Consider the following 26246-nt stretch of genomic DNA (forward strand, 5'->3'; position numbering starts at 1 on the left):
GCCGCACACGCGCGCGCCCGCCCACCCACAACTGATGGGAAGCCTGCCGCCCGGCTCTCCCCGAAAGGTCACCTGCTTCCTCCCCTCCTCCCTTGCAACAGCTGTTTCTCTAGTCAAGCACACACCTGTTAATCTTTTTCTAATGGACCATCCATCACTCCTGCGAGCATTTTTCTGGGAGAGAGGCAGTGAGCGGGAGACAGGCAGGTAGACAAACCTAGGCACAGTGAGTGAGAGACCAAGCGGGGAGGCATGTGGAGGGGAACAGGGCAGCCGTCAGAGAGACGGACAGAGGGAGACGCAAAAGACAGATGGACAGACAGACCAATATGGACACAGGGAGTGAGAAGCTAACGCAGGGTGTGGAGAGACAAGACAAAGAGAGGAAAACAGAGATAAACACAGAATGAAGGACTGCGATCACGACACTGGGTAAGTCAGAGACAGAGCCAGAAAGTGAGAGCTCTGAGGCAGACAGAAGAGACTGCAGAGAGGTGGCTGGAGACGGCAAAGACCCACCCAGGGGAAGGGGAGGTGCGGAAGGGCAGAAAAACCAGGTTACACCAGAGGTGGGAGGATGGAGGGCAGATGAGGGGGCTGCAACCTGGAGGAGAGGCCAGAAGCAGAGGGAGACAGGGGCAGGGGCAGGGCCAGCTCACCCCTGAAGGACGCCAGGCTTGGGAGGGCTGGCTGCAGGGGCAGACAAGGGCCCAGCTGGGCAGGAACCTAAGCTGCCCCCCAGGAACCCCTCAAGCCCAGCATCACCCCCATGACAACAATGCTAGCTGGTGTTAAAAACATCCCCATGTGCCAGGTGGTGCTAAGCACGTTCCATGAATTATTCCATCAAAGCTAAAACATTACCCTATAGTAGCCCCATCTGACAGCCGGAAAACCTGAGACCCAGAGAGGAAAAGTGACTGCCCGTGGCCACAGACAGGCAGCGGAAGAATCAGATCTCACACGCAGGTCTCCTCCCTCTGGCCCAATACCTCCCCATGGTCCAGGTGCCTGCACCTCCCCTGCCTTTCTGACTTGAGGCTCCAGTTCAGCACAGACTCACTGACCTGCTTACAAGCCTTCCATGCCCTCCCTCCCCCACTGCCCTAAGGATAAAGCCAGTCTCAAGACTCTTCATGAATGGACAGCCCCCGGGCCTCCTGGGCTATCTGCCCTGGCCCATGTGCATATGCACCTTGAGGGCTCAAGAGGGTCTTCCATAGGAATACCTATGTTCCTGGTGCCTGCATTTGTCTCTCCTCTGTCTACCCTCAGGATCCATCTCCAGCGCCACCACCTCCAGGAAGCCTTCCCTGACTGCAGCCCATGTTGGTGTGTCTCTCTCCTAAGCCCCCATAGAGCTGGAATGTCAGGCACTAAGCTATCCCATCTTCCTCTTCCTAGAGTCACCCAGATCTAGGTTGGCAGTGACTTGACAGGACTGCTGAAAAGAATAAAACCTGTTCTGACCCATCCACTGATTTGGAGGCCTTGAATGCTGTCCCCTGGGAGCTAGAGCCAGTGGACATACCCCAGCTGGGGTCAGCCTTGCTCTAGGGAGGGTTTCTGCACCCCTGCCTTGCACTCCATTCAACCTGACCCTCTTTTTCTTTTTTGGCCACACTGCAGCATATGAGACCTTAATTCCCCAAGCAAGGATCGAACCTGCACCCCCTGCATTGGAAGGCAGAGCCTTAACCACTGGACCACGAGGGAAGCTTCTAATCCTCTTTGTGTTGTCCAACCATTCTCTAGTCTCAGGAAGGCCTTGCCCAGCTCGGGAGGAGTCATGGGCATGGTCAAGAGAGTGCCAGGAGAGGGTGGGGCTGAGACAGCCCCCTCCCAGAAATGGTGCCTCCCCTTCACCTCCTATCAGCCTTCTGGAACCTCCAATTCAACCTCAGCATCTCGGAGCCCAGCGCTGACAGCCGCTCACCATGCCACGCTGGGCAAGCCAGTTCACCTCTCTGAGCCTCAGTTTCCCCACCTGCCCAGTGGGGACAAGACACTCGCCCCGCCGGCCCCGGGGGCTGCCGAGAGGTCATACCAGGAAGAGATATGACAACACAGGAGAGCAGATGACAACGGAGGAATCTGGCTGCCCAAGCCATCCCCACCCACCTGCCTGTCACGTGGACTCCATCCCAGACGGTTCTGGGCCCCCTCCCCTCTAGGGCTGCGCCGGGTCAGGAGCAGACTTCAGCACCATCTGACCACCTCATGGGTCACACACAGGCCCCTGCCTGGCTGACTCCTGCTTTTCCCAGCCACCTCCTCCCAGGCCAGTCCCTGCACGGAGTATCCATGACCATGAGAAACCTGGAGACGCTCCTTCATGATCTTGGCAGCAGTGACCACCTACAGGCCATGGGCACCCCCGTCTCACCTCTCATCTGAGCCCCTGTGACCACACAGGGGTAGCCCCTTCACAGACGGAAAAGGAAAGTGACACCTGACCTCTGTCATGCCCTCGTCACCTTGGCGACCACACCAAGCTCGCCGCCTGCAGGGTGTGCAGCCTGGGCCATATGAGGGACCCCCCAGGATGCCTCCCCTCTGGGTGCCCTCCCCTGCAGGAGACGGACTGCATGTGTTCCCCGGCCTCCGCTTCCTGCTCCCAGCTTCTCTCTCTGCCCCTTGGCAGCCCTGGGCCACCTTTCTCTCTACCGGCACCACCTCAGACGGGAGTTGCTCAAAATAGACTCGGGGGCGGATCGCTTCCTGCCAGCACCGTCTGGGATGGGAGCGAGGGGCGTGGAACAGAGCTGCCCGCGCCCCACGAGCGGGCCCTGCGCAGAGCTCCGCCAAACAATGGCTGCCGCTCCGAGCTGCTTTAAAGAGAATATTTTTAAAAATCTTCCCTCCCCCTCACTTCTTCCTTAATAATTTTTTTAAGCTCCAGACGGTAGCTGGGTAAACTCAGCCCAAGGGTGGTGCAGTGAAAGTCGCTCAGTCGTGTCTGATTCTTTGCGACCCCATGGACTGTCCATGGAATTCTCCAGGCCAGAATACTGGAGTGAGTAGCCTTTCCCTTCTCCAAGGGACCTTCCCAACCCAGGGATCTAACCCAGGTCTCCCGTATTGCAGGCAGATTCTTTACCAGCTGAGCCACAAGGGAAGCCCAAGAATACTGGAGTGGGTAGCCTATCTCTTCTCCAGCAGATTTTCCCGACCCAGGAATTGAACCGGAGTCTTCTGCATTGCAGGCAGATTCTTTACCAACTGAGCTATGAGGGAAACCCCAAGGGTGGTGTAAGGTTCCAACAGAAGTTCACAAACCATTCCTAACTAGTGGGTGCGGACTATGTTGCAGGCTTCTTAACGCACTCGACCCTCCCGGCTGCTCTGGGAGGAGAGGTTCATGTGCCCACTTCCAGATGGGGCTACTGGCTGAAGGAGGCCAAGTGACTTGCCCAAGGTCACCCTCCTGGGCAACAGCAGAACCAAAGGATGAAGCAGTGGGTTTCAGCATTCCAGTGGTAGATGTCAGGTTGAGGGGTGGGGCAGGGGGTGTTAATACCTGCTTTGAGGATGGTGGTGAAAACTCAATACACCAGGCTGGCTCAGGGCCTGGCGCTTAGTAGGAGCCAGGGAGCCAATCCCTATGAGGGAAAGGGCACGAAGTCAGGGCATCTGCTTGTGGACGAAGAGGCCAGGGAGGATCCTGTGAAGGGGCAGAGGGTGCCAGTGAGGGCACCCCAGCGGGGAGACCAAAGGGGGCCTGCAGTACCAAAGAGAAGAGCCCCCCTCCCTGCCATCTGACCAAAGGGGGCCTGCAGTACCAAAGAGAAGAGCCCCCCCAACCCCCGCCATCTGAAGGCTGGAGTGTTTGCCCAAAAGGATGCAGCAGAAGGAGAAGGTGGGACAGGCCAGGTGGGGAGACCCTGAGAGGACTCGAGAAGGGACCATGGCCTGGCCTGAGTCTGGGGCTGCAGGGAGAGGGAGAAGCTGGACCCAGAGGTCAGAGCTGCGGCCACTGTGTTGCCTTGGAGGGATGGCTGAGAAGGTGGGAACCAGTGGCACAGTAGCAAACAGGCCTCTGAAAAATAGCCCTGATTTGCAGCGTATGGCAGTTTCTACGAGTAAATACCCCTCACTTCATGGCCAAACCGTTTGGAAGGGTAGGCTTGCAAAATCCTGGAATCTGAGAAAACGGGCTCCTGTGAGCTGGTTCCACAAGCCAGCACAGGGATCGTGCTCAGGCGTTGGTGGGGTGGGACCGTAACAGGCACCCTGGGTGCCGCTCCATCCAGAAGCCAGACCAACCCCCCGCAGCACCCGTTCACTGCAGCACCGTCCCCGGGGACACTGGGTCAGGCAAAGGCCAGCAGACTAGACCCGAGGTGAGGGGGTCCGGGCTGCCAGTCTCACCAACTTTACCCTTGCAGAAAGCCTCCCCACTGGCCCTCCCCAGAGACCCTCGTAATTAAGCTGGAATGGCTGGCAAACAGGCAGCTCCGAGCAGAGTGTGGCGGCAGCCCCAGGGGCCGCATTTAAGTAAATTGAATGGAGCCTGTGCCTGGTGAGCTAATGAAGAGGGAAATGAGAGTGGGGCCCACCCTGGGGTGCTGTGGGCGGGTGGGACGGCCCCACAGAAAGAGGACCACTGGGAAGCCAAGGGGGTGTTGAAACCCTATGGGGGATGAAATCTGACCCCAGCTGGCTATGGGATCTTGGGTCAGTAACATCCCCTCCCTGGGCCTCAAGCCTCCCCCTCTGGCTCCTAGATAGAGTTCCTTACACAGCTGGGGTGCAGGTTAAGGGAGGGACCCCACCTAGCGGCTGGGGAACAGTGGGAGCCAGAAAATGATGTTTTTCCAAAAGGAGCCAGGGCTGGACTGACTTGTCCAGGCTGTCAGCCAAGTGTGAGCTATGGAGACATCTGTGCTAACCCCCTAGCCCTCTGTCCTGTGCCCCCATAAATACCCTCCGGTACCACACATCCTCCCTATGTTCCTGCCACCTTCCAGTAGCCATCCCGGCCCCCATGGGCAGCTAGCCCCCCCCCGCTTTGAGGACCCTTTCTCTGAACTTGCTGCTGCTGCTGCTAAGTCGCTTCAGTCGTGTCCAAGTGTGCGACCCCAGAGACGGCAGCTCATCAGGTTCCCCCATCCCTGGGATTCTCCAGGCAAGAACACTGGAGTGGGTTGCCATTTCCTTCTCCAATGCATGAAAGTGAAAAATGAAAGTGAAGTCGTTCAGTCGTGTCTGACTTGCCTCACCTCTAAACCCTGGGCAGTACCCCTGGCGGCCCAGGGGACCTGGGACCCACCATTTAACTCCGTCAACACATTCTCTGTCCCCCATGCCTCCAGAGCTGAAGACAGAAGAAGCCACGAGTTCAGCCAAGAAGGGGAGACAGGGGCAGCAGGGCAACCCCAGAGGGGTCCTCAGTGCCGTGGGGCTACAGTGGAAGGGGAGAAGTTGGGGTGGGGGTCAGGGATAGAAGGACGCCCCACCTGCTGAAGGTGTGTCATGGGTAGAGCGCAAGGGGCTTTGACCGTCAGTGAAAAGGTCTGCATTTTGTGCCGAGGGCGACGGAGGCTGTGGAAGTTTGGGGCCAGGGCGCTCCCAGCTTCTGGAAAGACCACTCCAGGGGTTTTGGAGAGAAGAGACAGGAAGGCTTGGGTGCAGAGGTGAGGAATGGAAGTCAGGATTCAGCGGGGACTGGCTGGGGATGGGCTGTGGGTGAGCTGGTGTCCACACTGAGAGGGACAGGAAGTGCTCCCCCTGGCTCTGACCCCAGGTCGCCATTCGATCACTCATCCACCCTGAGCTCTGCCTCCTCCGTGCCTCGCCCTGGGCTGGGCACTGAGGTCACGTGGCTGAACGGGACCCAGAACAGGGGAGACAGACACACAGCAGGTGTGTGCCAGCACATGTGTGCCACACACATGCCAGCCCGCCCCATGCCCGCCCCGCCCCGCTCCCCACTGGCCTGCTGATGGTGCTCGATGCCCATGCTGACAGTGTTGACCAGAATAGCCATCATGATGCCCCGGTTGAAGTATTTGCTGTCCACGATGCCCCGCAGCTTGGCTCGCGTCTCCCGCCACACGTCTTCGCACAGCCGAGCCGCCCCGTCGGCCGGCCCCTCCTCGTCCTCCTTCCCCAGCTCCAAGGAGGCCCCGTCCTCGCTGGTCCGGGCCACATCCGCGCCGACTTCATCCTCGCTGCCCACTGCGTCCCCGGAGCCCGAGCCCTCCTGGCCCGAGTCACTGCTGCTGCCCTGGCCTGAGGGCCGCCGGTCGCTCTCGTGCTGGCAGCGGGGGCAGCTGGCAGGGTCGGAGGCCAGCATGGCAGAGATGGGCTGCACCAGCGTGTGGGGTGTTGGGTCCAGGGGGCTGTGTCGGGGGCATAACTCTGGAAAGGAAGCAGGGGTCAGGGTCGGGGCCTCGGGTCATGCAGGAAGCAGTCCCCACCTGCAGTGGGTCTGGCATAACCTGGGTCACCACCCGCGTGAGCCCACAGGGTCTGCCTGGAACCCACCAGCGCTGCTTGGAGGCCGACGGCTGGTGGTTCCTGGGGAAATGCGCTTCCCCTTCTCGGCTTTCCTGGCCCCCAAAGAAAAGCAGGGACCAGAAGCACCCACCCCACAGAGCTGTAGGGTGGGTTCTATTGGTTAAGACGCAGATGAGCCCTGAGGAGTGTCCTTGCTCCATCACTTCCTGACCTGTGGCCCCCCAAGATTAGTCACCAAAAGACCCTTCAGGTACCCCAGCCTGTCCCCACTGTTTTGCTTCATAGCATCATGGAGCCTGGAAAACGGCTGAAAAGGCCGGTGTGGAGGGTAGACACCCCTCAGAGGAAGCCAAGGTGGCCTCAATGTTCCTCAATTTTCCTGGGGTCTATCGCATCCAGGGAAGAAGGAGGCAGGAGCCCTGGGCAAAGGAAAGTCTTCATTCTAGAAGCACCTCTCCCCGTCCCCAGGCTCCCCTCCACACAGCTGAGTCGAGGTGGGCCCTGGGGAGCGGGCAGGAGGTCCCCACACGTGGCAGGGGCAGGAGCTGTCATCCCAGGGCTGTCCCCGGAGAGGTGAGGAGCTCGGCCAGTATTGGATCCAAGTTCTATGATCCGTGAACCATTTCAAAGAGGCGTCAGAGAGGCTCCGTTTGGGTGGTTTGGTTCCTTCTTTATATTTGTCTATGTTTTCCTAGAATAAACGGGTTTTGCTTGTGTAACAAAAAATATATAACGTTAAAGGGGAAGAAAAGCCTGAAATGTCTACCCTTCATTTCCACGCTTGCTACCAAATACCTCTGGATAAGGCTCTCTGACTCACTCATCCTCTAGACCGGTGGGGCTGCCAGGGGTGGGCCCACCTCAGCATTGGAGGTCAGAGAAGAGCACTTCCCAGCCCAGCTGTGCATGGGGTTGACCCCCTAAGGCTTGTTTCCCAAGGAAGGGAGGAGTTGGGGGAGGCACGGAGGCCCAGGGCAGGGGACAACCTCCCTCCAGAAGCCTTCTAAGGGCTTCTCTCCACGCAATTTCTCGGGAGAGAGTGGTAGGCGACAGCAGGAAGTCCCCAAGTGGTAAACACCCTACCCGCATCATCCAGGAACACAGGGTGCCAGCCTTGCCCAGACCCCCGCTCCCCCGACCACGTGCTGGGCCAGCCCACGGGCCACCTGGAGCCTCCTCCAAGACCACGCCTGGATGGCTGGCACTCGGGGATGGCTGGGCGGCCGCCCTGAGGATGAATTCTCCAGCTTGTCTCTGAGCATCTCAGATTCCCAGAACATGAGAGCTGCAGGAGCGAGGCTTGGGGTGGCTGACTCCACAGGGCCTGGCCTCATCCTCACGCCATGGATGGAGACCAGAGGGCCGCAGAGGAGCCAGGCCAGCCAGCGTCACAGCTGCCGCTGCTCTGGGGTGCAGTCCTGAGGCCGGCTGCCTTCCTCACTGGCACCAACTGGGGGGCAGGGCTGGGCCTGGGCTGGGGCTCACCTCCTGTGGCTCCTTCGCCTCCTCTTACCGGAGAGGTTCACGTCCCCCTGGGTGGTGGGGGGCGGGGAGCGGCAGAGCCTGTAACTCTGATGTCCCTAACACACTGTGTGACCTTGGGTGACTCCTTTCATCCCTCTAGACCTTAGTATTCCCATCTGAACACGGGAGCCGATATTACTCTGTTCCCTTCTTAAGACTGTTTTCTAGAACAGATGAGAAAATGAATGGAAAACCCTTTGAAGCCTAAGGGGCTAACTCTCTGGAACCGTCTACAGTCGAGCAAGAGAAATGATCCCAAGGCAGGAGCAGATCACAGTGTGTGAGGTGCCTGACATGCCTGCTCAGGTGTGCGAGCAGGCAGGCAGGTAGCAGCAGGAAGCCATGGGCGGGGTCGGGGAGGGGGGATGGTCTGCAGCAGAAAGGGATTTTATAGTTTCATAAAACTAAGGAAAACTATAAAGGAAACTAAGGAAAACTATAAAGAAAGCTGAATGCCTAAGAACTGATGCTTAGGAGATCCAACCAGTCCATCCTAAAGGAAATCAGTCCTGAATATTCATCGGAAGGACTGATGCTGAAGCTGAAACTCCAATACTTTGGCCATCTGATTCGAAGAACTGACTCATTTGAAAAGACTCTGATGCTGGGAAAGGTTGAAGGCTGGAGGAGAAGGGGACGACAGAGGATAAGATGGTTGGATGGCATCACCAACTACTTGGACATGAGTTTGAACAAGCTCCGGGAGTTGGTGATGGACAGGGAGGCCTGGCGTGCTGCAGTCCATGGGGTCTCGAAGAGTCAGACATGACTGAGCGACTGAACTGAAAACTAAGGACAGATACTTCAGTACTTTGGCCACCTGATGCAAAGAGCTGACTCATTGGAAAGACCCCTGATGCTGGGAAAGATTGAAGGAAGGAGGAGAAGGGGATGACAGAGGATGAGATGGTTGGAGGGCATCACTGACTCAAAGGACATGATTTTGAGCAAACTCCGGGAGATAGTGAAGGACAGGGAAACCTGGTGTGCTGCAGTCCACGGGGTTGCGAAGAGTCAGACACGACTGAGCTGCAGAACAACAAAGGACAGGTAACTGTTCATTGTTTTGTGCAGGGAGCCACGGTAGAGCCTGAGTCCTGTGCACACACGGGGTCAGAAGGGAATTCCTCCAGGGTGGGGCTAGGCCTCCCCAAGTCCAGGGCCAGGCCAGGCCAGCCCAGGCCCCAGCAGGTGATCGGGAAAGGAGACAGGCAACTGAGAGTGTGGACTGCAGCTCCCGGGGAAGGCCCAGGTTCTGAACTAGATGGACACCTCTGCTTGTGCTGGAGAGACAGGCCACGTTTTCAAACTGCCGCGTCTGAGTCCCCAGCTGGAGACACACCAGGCCTGGGTGGAGCACCCTGGAGGCCCCGCGACTTACTGTAGTGCCTGGGCTCCTTGGCGCGGGGCCCGGGCGTGGCAGAGCCGGGCATCCCCGCGGCCTGGCGCCGGCTCCGCAGGGCCTGGTAGAGGCCCAGGGCCCGGCGCTTGGCCTTGCGCAGGATGTGGCAGACGTACTGGAAGATCTCCTCGTAGCAGTCGCCGGGCTCGGCGTAGCTGGCCACCGTGCTGGAGGACAGGTAGCGCTGCCGCTGCTCCAGCATCAGCCGATGCTCCCGCTGCTTGGTCTCCGAGAACTGGGTTGCTATGACAACGAGGCACAGGTTGATCATGAAGAAGGAGCCCACCTGTGACCAACGGGAGGAGAGGACAGGGACAGAGGGGATGGTGGGGTGAGAGCGGGTGGGGGTGAGGGTGAGGGGCCGCAGGACAGTGGGAGAGGGAGAAGGAGAGACGGGACGGGAGAGGGAGCGGTGGAGACGAGGGATGGAGGCAGGGCGAAGAGCAGAGGGGATGCAGAGGCAGAAAGAGGACCAGGGGAAGGGGCAGGGCAGATCCCAGACATGAAACAGGCAGAGAGACGGCCAGAGACAGCGGGATGCAGAGAGAAAGGTAAGGAGAGACGCCGAGGGAGGGTGAGACAGGCTCAGAGAGGACAGAGGTGGGGGGTGTGGGAGGCACGGAGAAGGGGGCGGGTGGGGACAGGGAGAGAGAGGAGGGGGCAGGGTGTGGAGGGCCCAGAGAGACGGAGAGGCACGGGCACAGATAGGAACAAGAAAAGATCACTGAGGCCTGGCTCCCAGAGGAGGCTGGGGCCCAGGACAGGGGTGGCCCGGACAGCCCCCCAGAAGGCTGCTTCCCTGAAGCCTGCTTCCAAGCCCACCCGCTTCAGACCCCTAGGTCCTGACCACAGCTGCCCTCCCACCTGGGACATTGACACTGAGGCAGGGGAGGGAGGCAGAGACCCTGCAGGCTCTGCTAGCCCTGAAACCCACTCCAGCCCTGCCCTCGCTATGGCCTTGACTTGGGCCCTAGTTAAGCCCGCAGATCCCACTAGAGAGGCTTGCTTTAGAAAGCATTTCCTTGTGTGCTTGGACTGGGTGGTAGGGAAAGGTTAGGGATTCTGCTACCTCAAGTCCTCAGGCCCCACTCCAGGGGCCCCCAGAGCCAGAAGGGCCCTTCCCGCCCCAGTTTCCAGAGTCAGGTCCTCCCAGACACGTGCTGAGCCTTGGACCAGACTCAGCTGCAGTGAGAGAGGCGATGGCGTTGCACCCTCCTCCAGGTTGCCCACCAGAAGGTTCCTGCAGGCAACAGTCGGTCGCTCATCCCCTCTTCCTTCCTCTCCCTGACAGCACGGCTGGGAGCTGGGGTTCTGGAGATGAGGTGTGAGGGTTGTAGGGGGCTTCCTGGCCCAGAAGACTCTGGGAAAATCCCCTGCTTCTAAAGTAAGAAGATGCCTCACTCGTTTGCTCTCTGTATTTCCGGGAAACGGGCTCCGCAGGCCCGCGTGAGGGGCATGGACCCCGCCCGCTGGGACCTCACACTTGGCGGCCTCTGCCCAGCCTGCCTCTGCAGCCGCTGTCCCTGGGTGACCAGACAGAGCCCCATTTCCCCCCTGGACCTCCATTTTCCCCATCTGTCAAACGGAGGGCTCAGACGAGCTTAGGACTTATCCGGCCAGAAGGAGCACAGGGGACCTGGGTCTCAGGGATGAGAACCCTCACTGGCTGCATGGTCCAAGCCAAGCGCCTCGCCTCTCTGAGGGTCAGGGTGCACACCTGAGAAATGGGCAGGTGACCCGGCCTGGCCAGGGCTGTGAAGGTCAAAGGACAGAATGGTCGCTCAGGCGCTGCTCGCTACCCTCTTCCTAGCACCTGGCCAACCCAGCACCCCGGCCTCCCGCCAGCCACCCTTTTCCCTGAGATGGGGTCACCACCTGGGGCCCAATGATTGCAGCAACAATAGCAGCGGGACTCATTTACTGAGCAAGTACTGCGTGCCAGGAGCTGTGCAGGCGGCAGGCCCTGTCTCCTCTAACCCTCCCAGGGCCCGTGAACCAGATGTCACCTCTGTTCCTCACTTCAGCATGAGCTTGGGAGCCAAGGGGCTTGCCCAGAATCACGCTGAAAGGTGCCACCCCCAGACCCTGTCCTAACTCCATCAGGAGAAGCAGATGAAGCATCTGGCTGCTTCTCGCTGAATCTCAAGGCTCCCCTCGCCACCCCAGTGCTTCAGAGTCCGCCCCACTGCAGGATTCTGTCTGGGCTCAAGGTCTCCACAAGGCGCCCCCTGCCCAGAAAGGCGCTTCCTCTGGCTCTTCCCCCTCCAGCTTTTAAGCTTTGATTCCGGCATCACCTCCTCCAGGAAACCTCTCACTTCCCCATCCCTTCTCCAGGCTGGACAAGAAGCCTCCTTTGGACTCCCTTAGCCTCTTGGGCTTCCTTTTGCGGCAGCTCCTAAGATGCGGCTGGTCCCTGATGCTGCAGCCTGTTTCCCAGTGAGACTGTGAGCTCCCAGAGGGCAGGGCAGGCCAGATCCACTGCTCGATACCCAGCACTTGGGGCCTGGCACAGTGCAGGCTTCCCTGAAAGTGCTGGGGAATGAACGAACCAGTGGATGGGTAGGGATGCTGAACAAAGCCTGGGATCTTCTTTTATAGGCACTGTTTCCTTATGGAAGGCATTCTAGCACCCTCAGGAAGGCATTCCAGCACCCCCAGGAAGGCACTGAAGCTAAGCCAGCACTGGGTGTGTCTCAGCTTAGTTTGTCCTGAATCCCCAGGTCAAAGTCCCAGCAGCCCAGGAGGGGGTGCAGCGCTAAGCGCACCCTCTCCTAACACCAGGGAGCCAGACAACCCAGCCCTACAGCGGGGAGCCAGCAGTGACTTTCCTGGGAGTGAATCACCTTGACATTTGAGGACTGTGTTGTGGCTGAGACTGTCAGGCATGACAGAGTGGATGAGCTCTAAGCTTAGAGGAGACTGTGGTGGGGGTAGAGGGGTTGGTCAGCAGAGGAGCCCTCTCTGGGGGTAGAGAGAGCCCCCCTTCACCTCCAAGTCTCCCCCACAAGGAAGAGATGCCCGAGAGGCGTGGGTCCCTCCAAGAATTCCAAGGAGCTCCAGGAGCCCACACCCAGGCTCAGTCTCCCCTCCAGACCCTGCCTGGGAAGCCACCCCAGCCTTCAGTTTCACAGCATCTCATCTTCCCGCCCCAGGAAACAAGGGAGATGCTGGAGCTCTTGAGAAGCTTCATCTGGGGGCTGCATCCCTGCTATGGTCATAAAAGAATGTATTCCCAGAGACTGCAAGGCAGAGAAACTTGAGTGCTGGGTGGACTTCAATGCCCAGAAATGAGAAACGAAGGCAATCAGAAGTGATGGATGCCTCCAGCAGCCACCCCCAACGAGACCCTTCAATCACCCGTGGCTCGGGTGCATTTTAAAACTGCCCTTCCTGCTCTCTCCCACTCAGCTCTGTGGGCTCGGAGGGTCTCCCTGGGGACTCCCAAAGACTCTCTGGTCCCCTGGCCTGTGGGTCCTGGAGCTTGCCTGGAGAGCACCAGCTCCCTTGACACTTACTATGATGAGCAGGATAAAATAGATGAAGTTGTAGAAGGAGTGAGCATCCATCACATAGTACATGATCTCCACCCAGCCTTCCAGAGTGATCACCTGCAGCCGGAACAGAGCAGGAGAGACAGGCTGAGTTGGCCGAGCCTCTGGAAAGGCAGGCAGCAAAACGAGTGCCCCAGACAGAGGTCCCCCAGCACCTGGGCACTACACGTGTTCTCTCTCATACTTCTCCCGAGGGCTCCACTGGGCAGGCATCCTCATCCCCAACATGCAGGTGAGGAACTGAGGTCCAGAGGGATCAGAACACTTGTCCAATGTCACATAGCCAGCAAGGAGTGGATAGGGGACTTTTAACCTGGTCCCTCTCGCTCCAGAGCTCCCTACCTTTCAGTCTTCCACAGCAAAGCAGAAGGACTGGAGGAAGCAGGTGGCCGGGAGTGGGTCTGGGTTGCAACTCCAGCTCACCCCCTGGGCCACTCACTCTTTGAGCCTCAGCTGCTTCTTCAGTGCATGGGATTAACAGAGCCCGCCCGGCAGGGCTGGGGGCGCAGCTCGGCTGAGCCAGGGACAGTGGCTGTGCTGAGCTTGGTGTGACTCTGTCCCCCATGCACTTCCCCAGAGAGGAAAAGCAGAGCAGTCTTGGGCAAGATGAACACTGGATCCTTCCCAGCACTGCGGTCTTGTTGGCTTCTGGGCAATTGCACAGAGCAATTCCCCTTCTTGGGGCCGGAAGGTCTCCAAACACAGATGCTGGGCTATGATCACATCACACCTTCGGCTCTGAAGTCTATGATTCTGATGCTCCCCAGAGCAAAGCTCGCAGAGCAGCCCTCTCAGCGGCTTCTCAGCCACCACACTCTGCGCCTGCCCCATCCTTCCTTCCAACCACAGCAGAAAAGTAACCCTGACCGAGCACTCACCGCACGCTGGGCTCTGCTCACATCGTCTGGTTTATTCTTCTCAGCCACTCAAGGTTGGGGGGCAGGGGGAGGGAGCTGATATAACCCCCATTTTTTTAATTAAAAAAAATTTTTTTTTGATGTGGACTATTTTTAAAGTCTTTATTGAACCTGTTGCAATATTACTTCCATTTTAGTTTTTTGGCTGCACGGCATGTGGAATCTTAGCTCCCCGACCAGGGAATGAACCTGCATCCCCTGCATGGGAAGGTGAAAATCTTAACCACTGGACCGCCAGGGAAGTTCCACCCCCATTTTTAGAGATAAGCAAATTGAGGCACAGAGACTTCAGGCAATACACCCGAGGGCCTACAGTCCTTTCTCCAAACCTCAGTTGCTCTGTCTGGAACATGGGCATGATAGTGCCTGTCGTGCCTGTAGGTCAGGCAGACTTCAGTGACACAGGTGGCAAGCGTCTAGCACAGAGTGCCGGGTGAAGCTGCTCCCCCGACCCCTGCCCACCCCCAGCCCCCAGCACAGGGGCCGGTGCCAAGCCCGAGGGCCTCACCTGGAAAATGACGATCCAGGCATAGCCGATGTTGTCAAAGTTGATGGCGCCCTTGTGGGGGTTGGCGCTGCCCGTGCGGCACACGTTGTAGTAGCGGTTCCAGTTGACGCAGAGCCCACTGGCGTTGAGGTCCTGGCGGCCCGCCCCGAAGTCGTAGACGTCGTCCTTGGACAGGCAGCACTCGCGGCCCTGCTCCTTGAGCGGAGGGATCTCGTGGCAGCCCATGATGCCGTTGTCCCCCGACAGGGAGCAGATGAAGGGCATCTCGTCGTCCTCCTCCGGCTGGTAGTAGGGGGGCAGAGCCACGTCCCCTTGTCTGCACAGGTGACGGTGCAGAAAAGAGGAGAAGGGGAGGGGTCACCGCCACGCGGCATGGCAGGACTGGAACCACCAGCCGGCATCGCTTCAAGGCCTTCATACACGCTGTTCCGCTGCCTGGGACACCTTTCTCCACCTCTGGCATCGTCACAAAAACTCCCACCTCCTCACTGAGGGACGTTCCAGGGTCCCCCCTCCTCAGGGAGCCTGAGGCCCTGCACAAACTCCATTATTGCTCTTGGGGAAAATGCACCCAACTTCCCTGGGATCCTGGAGCTCTTTCAGGGCGAGGACTGGGTCTCAGCACCCCTAGTGCCTGCACACTGTCTGCTCGGCACAGATCAGGTGCTCAATATACAAATGCTGAATTTTACCGGTTCAACGAATCAAGGTAAGATACCTTCCTGTCCCACCCTGTCCCATCTATGTGACCTTGGGCTGGTCAATTCCCCTCTCTGGATCTCAATTTCTTCATCTGTAAAACAGAGATAGCGATCCCTGCCCTACCCATCCTATGGAGCTAATCTGTGACTCATGGCAATCCCAATGAAAATTCCAACATGCTTTTGTCTATGAAACCTGGCCAGATGGTTCTAGGATTTATATAAATGGGAGACTAGTCTAGACAATTTTTTAAAAGAATAAAGATGAGTGGAGTACAGCCCTACAAGAGGTCAAAATGTACACTGTGGTATTGCACAGGAACAGAAAGATTCGTGGAGCACCACAGAACACAGGCACAAACCCAGGCATAAAAGAGAACTTGGTGTATTACAGAGAAGCCTTTTCAGACCCATGGAGAACAGAAGGACTAGGCAATCAACGGTGTTAAGACATCTGCTATCCATTTGGAAAACAATAAAGTTAGATCCCTACCTCACACCACATACAAAAATAAACTTATGGAAGACATGGTATTGAAAGGAAAAAAGAACATCTATTATCTCCTCAATTGTTTGTATTGATCGCACACTGAAAATAGCATTTTGGACATACTAGGTTAAGTAAAATATATCATAAAATTTTAAATAATAAAATCCTGGTGAATAAAAAAGCATAAGTGCAACAAAAGTAACCACAAAAACTTTACAAGAAAATATGAGGTATTTTTGTTAACTCAGGATAGGTAAGACCTTCTTATATAAGACACATAAAATCCAAAATCTATAAGGAAAAAGGTTGACAGGATTGAGTGTATACAAAATTTCTGAGACAAATAATAGTATACAAACAACAAATTGCAATAAAGCAGAAGTAGGCAAACTTTTTCCATAAAGAGACAAATAGAAAGTTTTTTTTCTTTCTGAAAACCACACGGTCTCTGTCCCAACCATGCAACTCTGCCACTGTAACATGAAAACCATCACAGAAAACAGATAAACAAGTGGGCATGGCTGTGTTCCAACAAAACTTTATTCACAAAAACAGGCCAGAGTTTGCCATCCCCTGTGATAAAGTATTTGAAACACATAAAACAAATACAATATAACCATCTAAAACATATTAAAATCTCTAATAACTCAATAAGAAAAAGAATCCACTAGGGAAATAAAGGACGAAAGAATGGAAAATTCACAGAAGAAATCAAAATGACCAACATACAGGAAGAGATGCTCACTTCACTAATAACAGGAATATGCAAACAAAAATTACAGTGAGATCACTTTACATCCATCCAAACAGCAAACATTTCAGGGTTGATAATATTGAGTGTGGGGGTGAGTGTAAACAGACACGCTCATACACTAGCAGTGGGAGTTTAAATTGACACAACCCTTCTAGAGGGCACTTTGGCAACATCCATCAACAATTAACATGTGGACATATGACCCAAATACATATGGTCCCCCAATGGTAATAAAGGCACTCTGACAATTCACTGGAGAAAGGATGGACTTCTCCAGCAGCAGCGCTGGGACAACTGGTCATCCACATGAAAAATGAATCTTGACCCCAAACGCATGCCATACTAAAAATGACTTGAAATGGAATACACACCTAAATGTGAAAGACACAAACAAGAAAGCTTCTAAAAGAAAACACTGGAGGACAGTTCATAACCTTGGGTTAGAAAAAGATTTCTTACACTGCATACAAAAAATAATACTAGAAAAGTAATTGATAATCTGGTCCTCATTATAACTGGGGAGCTTCTGTTTATCAATCAAACGATACCATTAAGAAAGTGAAAACTGCAAAAAGACAAAAAGAAAATTAGAAAAGAAAAAATACAGAAGTACAAAAAAACCTTTAAAAAGAAATAAAAATGGAAGAAGAAAAAACAAAATTAAGAAAAATTTTAAAGGGGGAGAAAAGAGTGAAAACATAAAATTCAAACTGGAATCAAATATATGATATATGTCATAAATACATATATATCCACTGAAGGACTCAAATCCAGAATATAAAGAACTGCTACAAATTTATAAGAAAAATAAAGGCAATTCAATTTTAAAATGGCAAAAACCACACAGGCACTTCACATGAAGATATACCAATGGCTGATAAACACACAGAGAAGTGCCTATCACCACTAGCCATCAGGAAAATTCAAATTAAGTTGCAAATTAAAACCACAATAAGGCGCCACTGCACTCTCACTAGAATGGTAAAAATTAAAGGACTGACAATTCCAAACATCGGCATAGAATGTGGGGCAACTGGAACTCATTAGACTTTGCTAGTGAACATTCAGTGCAACCATCCTGGAAAACGGCTTGACAAAATTTACAAGCCAGTAAACACAGGCACTCCCTTCACCTGGCATTTCTACTCCTGGGAATTTACCCAAAAGAAGGAACGGCCATATCCACCCAAAGACATGGGCAAGAATATTCATGAGGCACTGAACCAAAGAACTAGAAACCACCCACATCCACAGGAGAATGGAAAAACACAACACTTCGTGGTGTATTCAGTCAGTGGGAGCCTTGCAGCAATAAAAAAGGAGCTACTGATACATGCAGCAACTTGGATGAACCTCAGAGACACAGGACCATGAGCCAAAGATGCAGACACAGAAGGTAACCGCCTGTATGATTTCATCTAAAGAAACCTCAGAAACAGGCAAAGGGAGTCCATGGAGATAAGAAATCAGAATAGCGACTACGTCGGGGCGAGGGGGAGGGTGACGAGGAAGGGGCAGGATGGAGCCCTGTTGGGCACTGTGAATTTCTCAGGGTAGATTTACACCCGTGCTTAATCCAGGGAAAACCTCACTGAGCACCCCGCCCCCCACAGCACCTAATAGCTGTGCCTGGCGCTGAGTGTAATTTATACCTTAACCAAAAAAGGCAAATAAAAAACATGGACACAGAGGTTCAAGAGGGAGGGAGACATATGTATATCTATGGTTGACTTATATTGATATTTGGCAGAAACCAACACAATTCTGTAAAGTAATTATCTTTCAATTTAAAAATTAAAAAAAAATCTTTTTTTAATGGACACAGGGCATAGCTCATTTTATTATTTTTAAATATTTATTTACTTACTTATTTGGCTGCACTGGGTCTGAGGTGCAGCATGTGGGATCTTGGATCTTAGCTGTGGCATGTGGATCTTTTTAGTTGGGGTGTGTGCAATCTTGCAGCATGCGGAATCTAGTTCCCTGACCTGGGATCAAACCCCAGGCCCCCTGCATTGGGCATGTGGAGTCTTAGCCACTGGACCACCAGAGAATCCCCCATACCTCATTTTATTAAGCTTTGCTTTATTATCCTTCTTACAAAGTGAAAGTTTATGGCAACCCTGCCTCAAACAAGCCTACCAACACCACTGTTCCCACAGCATCTGCTCTTTTGGTGTCTCTGTGTCGTATTCTGGTAATTCTTGCACTATTTCAAGCTTTCATTATTATTATGTCTGTTATGGTGATCTTCGATCAATGATGTTTGTTGTTACCACTATGACTCACTGAAGGCTCAGCAGAGATGGCTAGCATTTTTTGGCAATAAAATATTTTCAGTTGGGGCATGTTCTTTTTTATATACTCTTGCACAATTAACAGACTCCAGACGACTTGCCTGGTGGTTCACACTCCCAATGCAGGGGGCCTGGGTTCAATCCCTGGTTAGGGAAGTCGGTCCCTCATGCTGCAACTAAGAATTTGCGTGCCAAAACTAAAGATTTCACACGCCGCAACAAAGATCGAAGATTCCAAATACTGCAGCTAAAACCTGGTGCAGCCACATAAATAAAAAGAAATATTTAAAAAAAAAAAAAACCACAGGATGGTGTAAACATAATTTAACATGCATTGGGAAACCAAAAAAATCGCATGACTCACTTTATTTCCGTGGTCTGGAACCGAACCCACAGTATCTCAGAGGTGTGCCTTACACTTCGACTAGCAATTATGAGTCTAGTTATTGATCACACAAGGGCATACAAAGATGGCAAGCATACACGATGCTCCCTGCAGGCTTCCACGTAAAACCAAAAACCTGGTAACTGCACAAAGTCCATAGACAGAGGCTGGCTCACTGAGCTGTGGTTCATTTGTAGAATAAGAAACACTGATGTAAGACACACTCAGGACACATTGCCAAAGCAATTCCCATTTTTAAAACTTGTCTGGGGTGTAAACAGTCGTGCGTGTGCATTAATGGCTAGACAGAATCTGCCAGAAGAGAGCAGATGCTTTGCAAAGGACACGAGACGGAGCCCTGCCACTTCCTAGGTGGGTGACATCGCCTTTGCTCATCAAGAACCCTCCATCTGGCCATCTGGGGTCTCCCTGGGGGCCTATGTGCCTGGGGCAGGCTTTGTGCACACTCACTGGGGGGTGGTCACGGGAGGCTTTGGAGGTCCTGGAGCAAGGTTCTCCTCTCTCAGCCTCAGTTTCCGGGTCTCCGCATGGGGTCAAAAGTCAAGCACCATCGTCACCACCCGTGTCACACAGGAGCGTGTCATCCTTGCTAACCAAGGTGATGAACTGGACTAGAGATGCCCAACAACCCAGAAGATAAACTCACAAGTGAGACAGGTTCAGACAGAGACAGTGCCAAGAAAATCAAGCGGGATAATGTCTGAGGGAAAGGGGTGGTGAGGGAAGGCCTCCAGGAGGAGGTGACACTGGGGTTGAGCTGGGTGAATGAGAGGGGGCCACCTCAGGATGAACTAGGAAAAGATCCATGGGAGGCAGAGGGGCCTGGATGTGACCTGAACCCCCAAAGCTGAGAGCTCACACCTGCCCATCTCCATCTGTGCAGGCCAGACCAGGAGAAGCAGGGCCTGCCCCTTACAAGTGACTGACACTGTGTGCTCCCCTCCCCCAAACAGGGCCCTGACCCACAAGGGTGCCCTGGCCCTGATCTGCCCCTGCAGCGCTGCAGAGGGAGCCCTGCAGAGGGAGCCAGTTCTTTCCCCAGGCTTCCCCCTGGCTCTCCAGCGTAGCTCCATCCCCACAACCAGCAGTCAGGCGGACAGGGAGGCCCAGCCCCTGCCTGTGCAGTGCCCCCACGTCCCCGCACCCTTCGATCCCCAAGGGCTGGAACTCCACCTTCTGCTGCATCCTCCCCCGAGCTGCGCAAATGCCGCCGCTTCGGTGAGCGTGTCAAGTCACAGGATGAATGAAAATGCTTTCCTACCTCTGTCCCTGGGGCCTGCACACAGCAGGAGTGCACTAACGCATATTAGTGAAACGAAATGAAAGCTTAGTCATGTCCAACTACATATGGCCATGTATGTGTACTCAAAGGTGCTGCTCACCCCTCCTCGCTGAGATGCTACAGAGGTCCAATTTCTCCGACGACTCAACCCAACTTCTCCAAGAGCCACAGCTCAATTTCTGTTTACATAGCTTTGGACAAGCCTCTCTCTAGGGAGCTGTCCACCCCCACTGCTTTTAGACACACGTGGGCCAAGTGCAAGCTGACCTTTCCCTGATGACTCAGAGTCACCGATGGGAATGTCTGTGCTGTAATTAGGCAGCCAGGCTTCATGTCTGCTTTTGAGGTTTTCTGTCTTGCTTTTCCTTGCTGTCGTCACTTCTGCTTGGGTCTCCCCCTCCTACCCAACCTCCTTCTGGTTCGATGCTTCCACTCTTTTGGTCCCAACTACCAAGTAAGCTGCTTCCTGCTTCCCTGGTGGCTCAGAATCTGTCTGTAATGTAGGAGACCCAGGTTCCATCTCTGGGTTGGGAAGATCCCCTGGAGAAGGGAATGGCAACCTGCTCCAGTATTCTTGCCTGAGAAATCCCATAGACCGAGGAGCCTGGCAGACTACAGACCATAGGGTTGCAAAGAGTCGGATATGACTGAGTGACTAACACTTTCACTTTCACCCAGTAAGTTAAAACTATGTGTTAAGTAAGAGTCAGTAGGAGCTGAATTAGCATCTAAAGGCCTATCTTGGACTGGGACTTTGTGATAACAGTTTGGAGGGCTCAGAGGCCTTTTGCTCTCATTTTGGTGTCCAACCATTCATGGGACACCTACCACCAACTCACCTGGGCACATCCCTTAATCTCTCTGCTCCACCGGGAGTAAGGATGGGGACCAGGTGCTCAATGGGGAGACCTTCCTAGCCTGGAAACATTCTGCATGAACAATGCCCCAGGTAAAGCCGGCCAGGAGTCCCAGGGCAGGGGATGGGGGGCTGCACTCACATAGTGAAGTTCTCCTCCAGGAAGCAGCGGTTGCGAAGCAGGCCGGCCCAGAGCTGCACGCCGATGATGCCAAAGATGAAGAAGACAAAGAAGCAGAGCAGGAGGACATTCCCCAGCATGGGCAGTGTGTCCAGGAGCAGGTTCACCAGGATCCGCATACCTGGGCGAGGGAAGGGTGGAGGGATTGGCAGACAGGGGCAGAGGGCCCGGAGAGGAGAGGGAGGGAGCAGGGTTAGAGGAACAGAGAGGGGGTGGTGAGAGGAGAGGTGGGACACGTGGGCAGGGGCTCCTTACTGCCCTCAACCTGCTCAGTGGCCACCAGACCCCTTCTCCCAGAAGCCATGCAAATGGCTCTGCGTCCCGCTATATTTCCACTAGATCATGGGTGAATAAGCAGATATTTACGGAGCGCTTTTAATGTGCCAAATGCTTTTCGGGGTAATGCACAAATACGAGCTCTTCAGTCTCCATGACAACTCTATGAGGGTGGTAATATTATCCCTATTTTATAGAAAAGGCAACTGGAGGTTCATAGAGCTGAAGCTACTTGCCCAAGTTCGCACAGATAGGAAGCAGCAGGGTCTGGATTTAAACCAGGTGTCCTGACACCAAGTTAGACTCTTTCCATAGCCCCCAAGTACCCAGAGGTCTGAGACTGAGGTTATCTCATCTCCCTAACCCACCCAGGATGGGCACTGGTACCCTAATAAATGTGTCCTGAGTGTCCTTTATCTCTGGAACAGTCAGTGCCCTGACCGTGCCAGGACACATCAGTACCAACCAAAACCATCCTGCTAACCCACCCCACTGCATGATGAAATCAGGAAGAGTTCTCAGAACCACCTAGAGATGAACCTTGGCCAGCCAAGGTACCCAGACCTGTCCTGATGCCAGAGGAAGAGGACTTTTCCTTTCCTTAGAAATAGCTACAATGAACAAGCCAAGCCAGAGGCAACAAGAGGAGAAAACGGGGAAATGAGAGAGGAGATAGACGTCCCCAGGGAGGGTGATGGGGTGCCCTGTTTGGGGCTTCAGGCAGGCATGGAGAGGGGAACAGAACATGTCAGTCACTTCCTGAGGAGGTCTGACATCCCAGAACTCTGCAGGTAGGGAAAGCCTGTGGAAAGCACATAGCCCATGATGAAGAGAGAACAGGGTTCAAATCCTCACGCTGCTGGCCTCTGGGACCTGTGGGACCTTGAACCAGTCCCTTCCCCTCTTGGAGGATAAGACCCCTCAGCAGAGGGGCCCAAGAAGACAGCAACCACGCTACAAAGATCCCCCAGCTCAGGGCCCACACCCAAGTCTCAGCAAACACTGGGGCCCCCACCCACAGAGGAAGTGGGGAACAGGCTCAGCTTTGGCACCACTTCACACACTTGCTGCTCTTCATGTCTGTCTCCCCTACCCTTCCCTTCTGCCCCGCCTGCCTGGGCTGGCCCATCTGCACCCTCCAAGCCCTCTCTCCCCATGGGCTCAGCCCCCAGCTGCGAAAAGCACCTGCTCTCTCAAGTCTGGGTGATGTCATCCACTGCCATGGCTTTGGTAATGGTCTGCATGTCACCCACTCCCTCCTGACTCCTCAAGAAGATCCAGCCACCCCAGTCACTGGAGAACCCACGGGAATGCACGTCCCAGACAGGTGGGCCACCTCTGTGGCTTTGCCCAGCCCTCTTTCCCAGTCCTCTGAACACAGCATCACTCTTCCATTCCAGTTCCATGGTTTGCGTGCGCTGACATGGAGATCACATGACCCAGGCTTGGCCAATCAGCATAGTCTGTTTCCCTAGCTCCGTGATTGGTCCAGGATGAGTATGTGACTCTACCTAGGACCAATGAGAGTTGACAATGAGACTTCTGATGGAATTACAGGAAAAGAGACGCTCTCTTACTGCAGGGAATAAAGTTGGGAGGAGTGAAGCCTGGAGTTGCTGGGGCCATCTTGCTTCCCAGGGATAGTGCCTGTCTGGGGTTGAAGCCAGCCCAGGGAAAGCAGAGCCCAGGACAGAGAGGGGATAATTTCTGGTAACAGCCACTCTAGAACACAAATGGGGACATGTCATCACTATGTGTACAAACAGATGACATTCTCTTCAGCAACCAGGGTTTGTGGACCCCTGGCAGGTGGGGGGGGAGGTCACTGGAAGGACTACAAGAGGTCATTGAACCTTATGAAATTGCTATAAAATATGCAAGTATGATGCCATGAATTTTTCTGGGAAGAAGGTCCACATAAGTGTCTGTGGCTCCAAAGAGCGTCAAGAGCTAGTGGGTCACCCTTGAGTGTACACCACCCAAGATCCTGTGATTCCTGTGTACCCTCTCTAGCCTCATCTTCCTCTCTCCCTCCCTCTGTCCCCAGGCACACCCTAGGTCTCAGGTGGCACTAGTGGTAAAGAACCCATCTACCCATGCAGTAGATGTAAGAGACGAGGGTTCGATCCCTGGGTCGGGAAGATCCCCCGGAGGACGACTCAGCAATCTACTCCAGTGTTCTTGCCTGGAGAATCCCATGGACAGAGGAGCCTGGCAGCCTGCAGTCTATAGGGTCACACAGAGTCGGATACAACTGAATTGACTTAGCAAGCACACATGCACAAAGATACCATGGGATTTCACACCTCCATGCTTTTTTTATTCATGCTGTTCCCTCTTTCTAGAACGCTCTTCCACCTCTCTTGTGCCTGGCAAACCTTTATTTAGCCACCATAGCTCAGTTAAGGATCTGCCTTCTCTCTGTGAAGTCTCTCTGTGACTTCCCATACCCCTTCTAAACTTCTCGCTCATCTGTTCTGGGCCACTGTAGCACCTCTGACCCAGCGTAGGCTGTCATGTACAGCTGTGCAGGCTGCATACTGCACAACCTTGGAGGCACCATTTACATCAACATCTAATCTTCTAACCCTAATATATAATTACCCATTTACTCTCCTGTTTTTTTCCACTGGGCTATACGCTCCTGGGGACAGGGTCTGTCTGAGTCACCTCAGTACTCCCAGAACCCAGCAGGTCCTGGCCCAGAGCAGAGTCTCAGCCATTTACATTCAACATTTATTGAATGACTGCTTGTGAATGAACAATGTGCAAAGTCATGGGGAGGGGTGGAATATTGGAGAGGGGAGGATGAAAGGATGGTGACAAGAAGACTGGCTCTGTCCAGATTTTTATTTATTCCAGGGGCAATGGCTGAGGTAGTTATTAACGAGGATAATTATTTGGGATTTGCATCACGAGCTCTGTATGGAGCAATTTCCAATCAATAATTAATGCTCACCCCCATCCTCCCACCCCACAAAACTAGGTCAGCCTCCTCTTGGGAAAGACAGTGGGGCTCCCTTGCAGGCTCCTGCTCTCCAACTGAGAGCAAGCCAGGGTGAGTGAGGGCTCAGTACCCTGCTCCCTCCACATCCGCCCCCACAACACGGGGTGTGCAGAAAGAGGGAAGTGAAAAATCAGAGCAATCAGCTTGCAATCCATCCAAACATCAAGTCAGTCAGTCGCAGGCCTTTCTGGTGCCCCATCATTCATTCATTCATCAAACACTTACAAGAACTGTTGCATACCAGGCACAGTGCTGGGCTCGTGGGAAATCCCAAATCCCATTTTTCACCCCTTGCAGAGTTTGCAGTCTGCCAGCAGAGGGACAGGGGACCCCAGTGTTGGGGAAAGGGACAAGGCCTGCGGAGTAAGGGAGCTCTAGGCACATCGCTGGAGGCACTGACTCGAGCTGGGCCCTGCAGGATGACAGGAGCCGTGGCAAAGGCACAGAGGAGTGACCGGTCAGAGAGGGCATCCGGGGGTCTCTGCTAGGTGGCTACTTGGGAGATTTCTAAGCAGGCTGAGCCCCTGACCAGCTCTGGGCTTTAAAGCTGATGTAACAATCTTGGAGGACAGGACAGAGGCAGGAGGCAAGCATGAAGGGCCAGGCAGCAGCCCTGAGAAGCGGTGGGCTCAGAGAGGCCTGCAGGAGGCCGCTCTGCACCATCCCAGCCTGGCTGCTCCCGCCTACTCCCCCCGGGCCCAGCTGTTGTTGCTCAATTAATTACATTTCCCAGTTCTCCAGGACATTGAAATTCTGAAAGGCTCCTGAGAACCTGCCTGGCCGCCGGCTTCCCTTAATGGCAGCCCGATCTCTCCTCCCCTCCTTCCTCCCCTCTGCTGAGCTGAACCCCAGCTCACTTCACAGCCCCCCTGGGGCCCAGGGAGTCCCAGGGCCACAGAGCCAGGGCATAATTAGCTAATTAGGGACTCAGAGCAAGTTCATCGCTTCCGTGCCAGGGAACAGGGGCCACGGGATTAGGGAGCCAGGAAGGACCTCACGAGAACCCAGCTAATCCTCCTTTCAACGCCCACAGTCAAGTAATTAGCTCAAGCAAGTCGGAGGGTTCCGCCATGCCCTTGATTCCCCTGGCAACCGCTACAGGAGAGAGAGACAGAGAAAGTGAAACAAAGAGAGAATTGTAGACAGAGAATAGAGGTGGAGAGAAAGAGGCAGAGACTGCTCTTAAGACCCATCACCATCTACCTCAGACTACCTTTTCTGCTTATCTTCCACACCTCTCTTCAGCCAAGGCCTCCTCCTCCAGGCAGCCTTCTCTGATTCTCACCCCCAGATACTTAGAAGGCTTTCTGCCTCTCACTCCCTTATGGCTCTCCCTTTTCCTCTCCCGGGGTGAGATTACCTGGTTTTGGTCTCTGTGACTCTTGAGCCTTGGATGGAGACCAGGTGGGCCTTGATGAGGGCAGGCTGCAGGTGACCCATGAGTGTAGCTTGGGGCCCTGCTCCCCTAGTTAAGATGGAAGAGGACCCCAGAGTCCTCAGAACATCCAGTGTAGCCCTTTCTCTGATGAGCAGACAGAGCACCAACTCAGGACAGGACATCTGGGAGCCAGTTCTGGCTGGGCAGCCTTGAGGCAGAGCTGGCCCTCTCTGGGCCCCAGAGGCCTCAACTAC

At 54.3% G+C, this 26246-nt stretch overlaps 1 protein-coding gene across 1 annotated transcript in view; it reads right to left on the minus strand.

The window, feature by feature from the left end:
• CACNA1I (calcium voltage-gated channel subunit alpha1 I) overlaps positions 1-26246 on the minus strand; it is a 115248-nt gene that overhangs the window by 35714 nt on the left and 53288 nt on the right. Inside the window, exons 5-9 of the mRNA XM_027540726.1 lie at positions 21293-21452; positions 14365-14680; positions 12904-12996; positions 9368-9674; positions 5939-6363 (exon numbers count right to left, since the gene is read on the minus strand). Of these exons, the coding sequence (XP_027396527.1) occupies positions 5939-6363; positions 9368-9674; positions 12904-12996; positions 14365-14680; positions 21293-21452 (1301 nt within the window). The remainder of the gene's footprint in view (positions 1-5938; positions 6364-9367; positions 9675-12903; positions 12997-14364; positions 14681-21292; positions 21453-26246) is intronic.

The sequence above is a fragment of the Bos indicus x Bos taurus genome, chromosome 5 (assembly GCF_003369695.1).
Source record: "Bos indicus x Bos taurus breed Angus x Brahman F1 hybrid chromosome 5, Bos_hybrid_MaternalHap_v2.0, whole genome shotgun sequence".
NCBI classification, from domain to species: domain Eukaryota; kingdom Metazoa; phylum Chordata; class Mammalia; order Artiodactyla; family Bovidae; genus Bos; species Bos indicus x Bos taurus.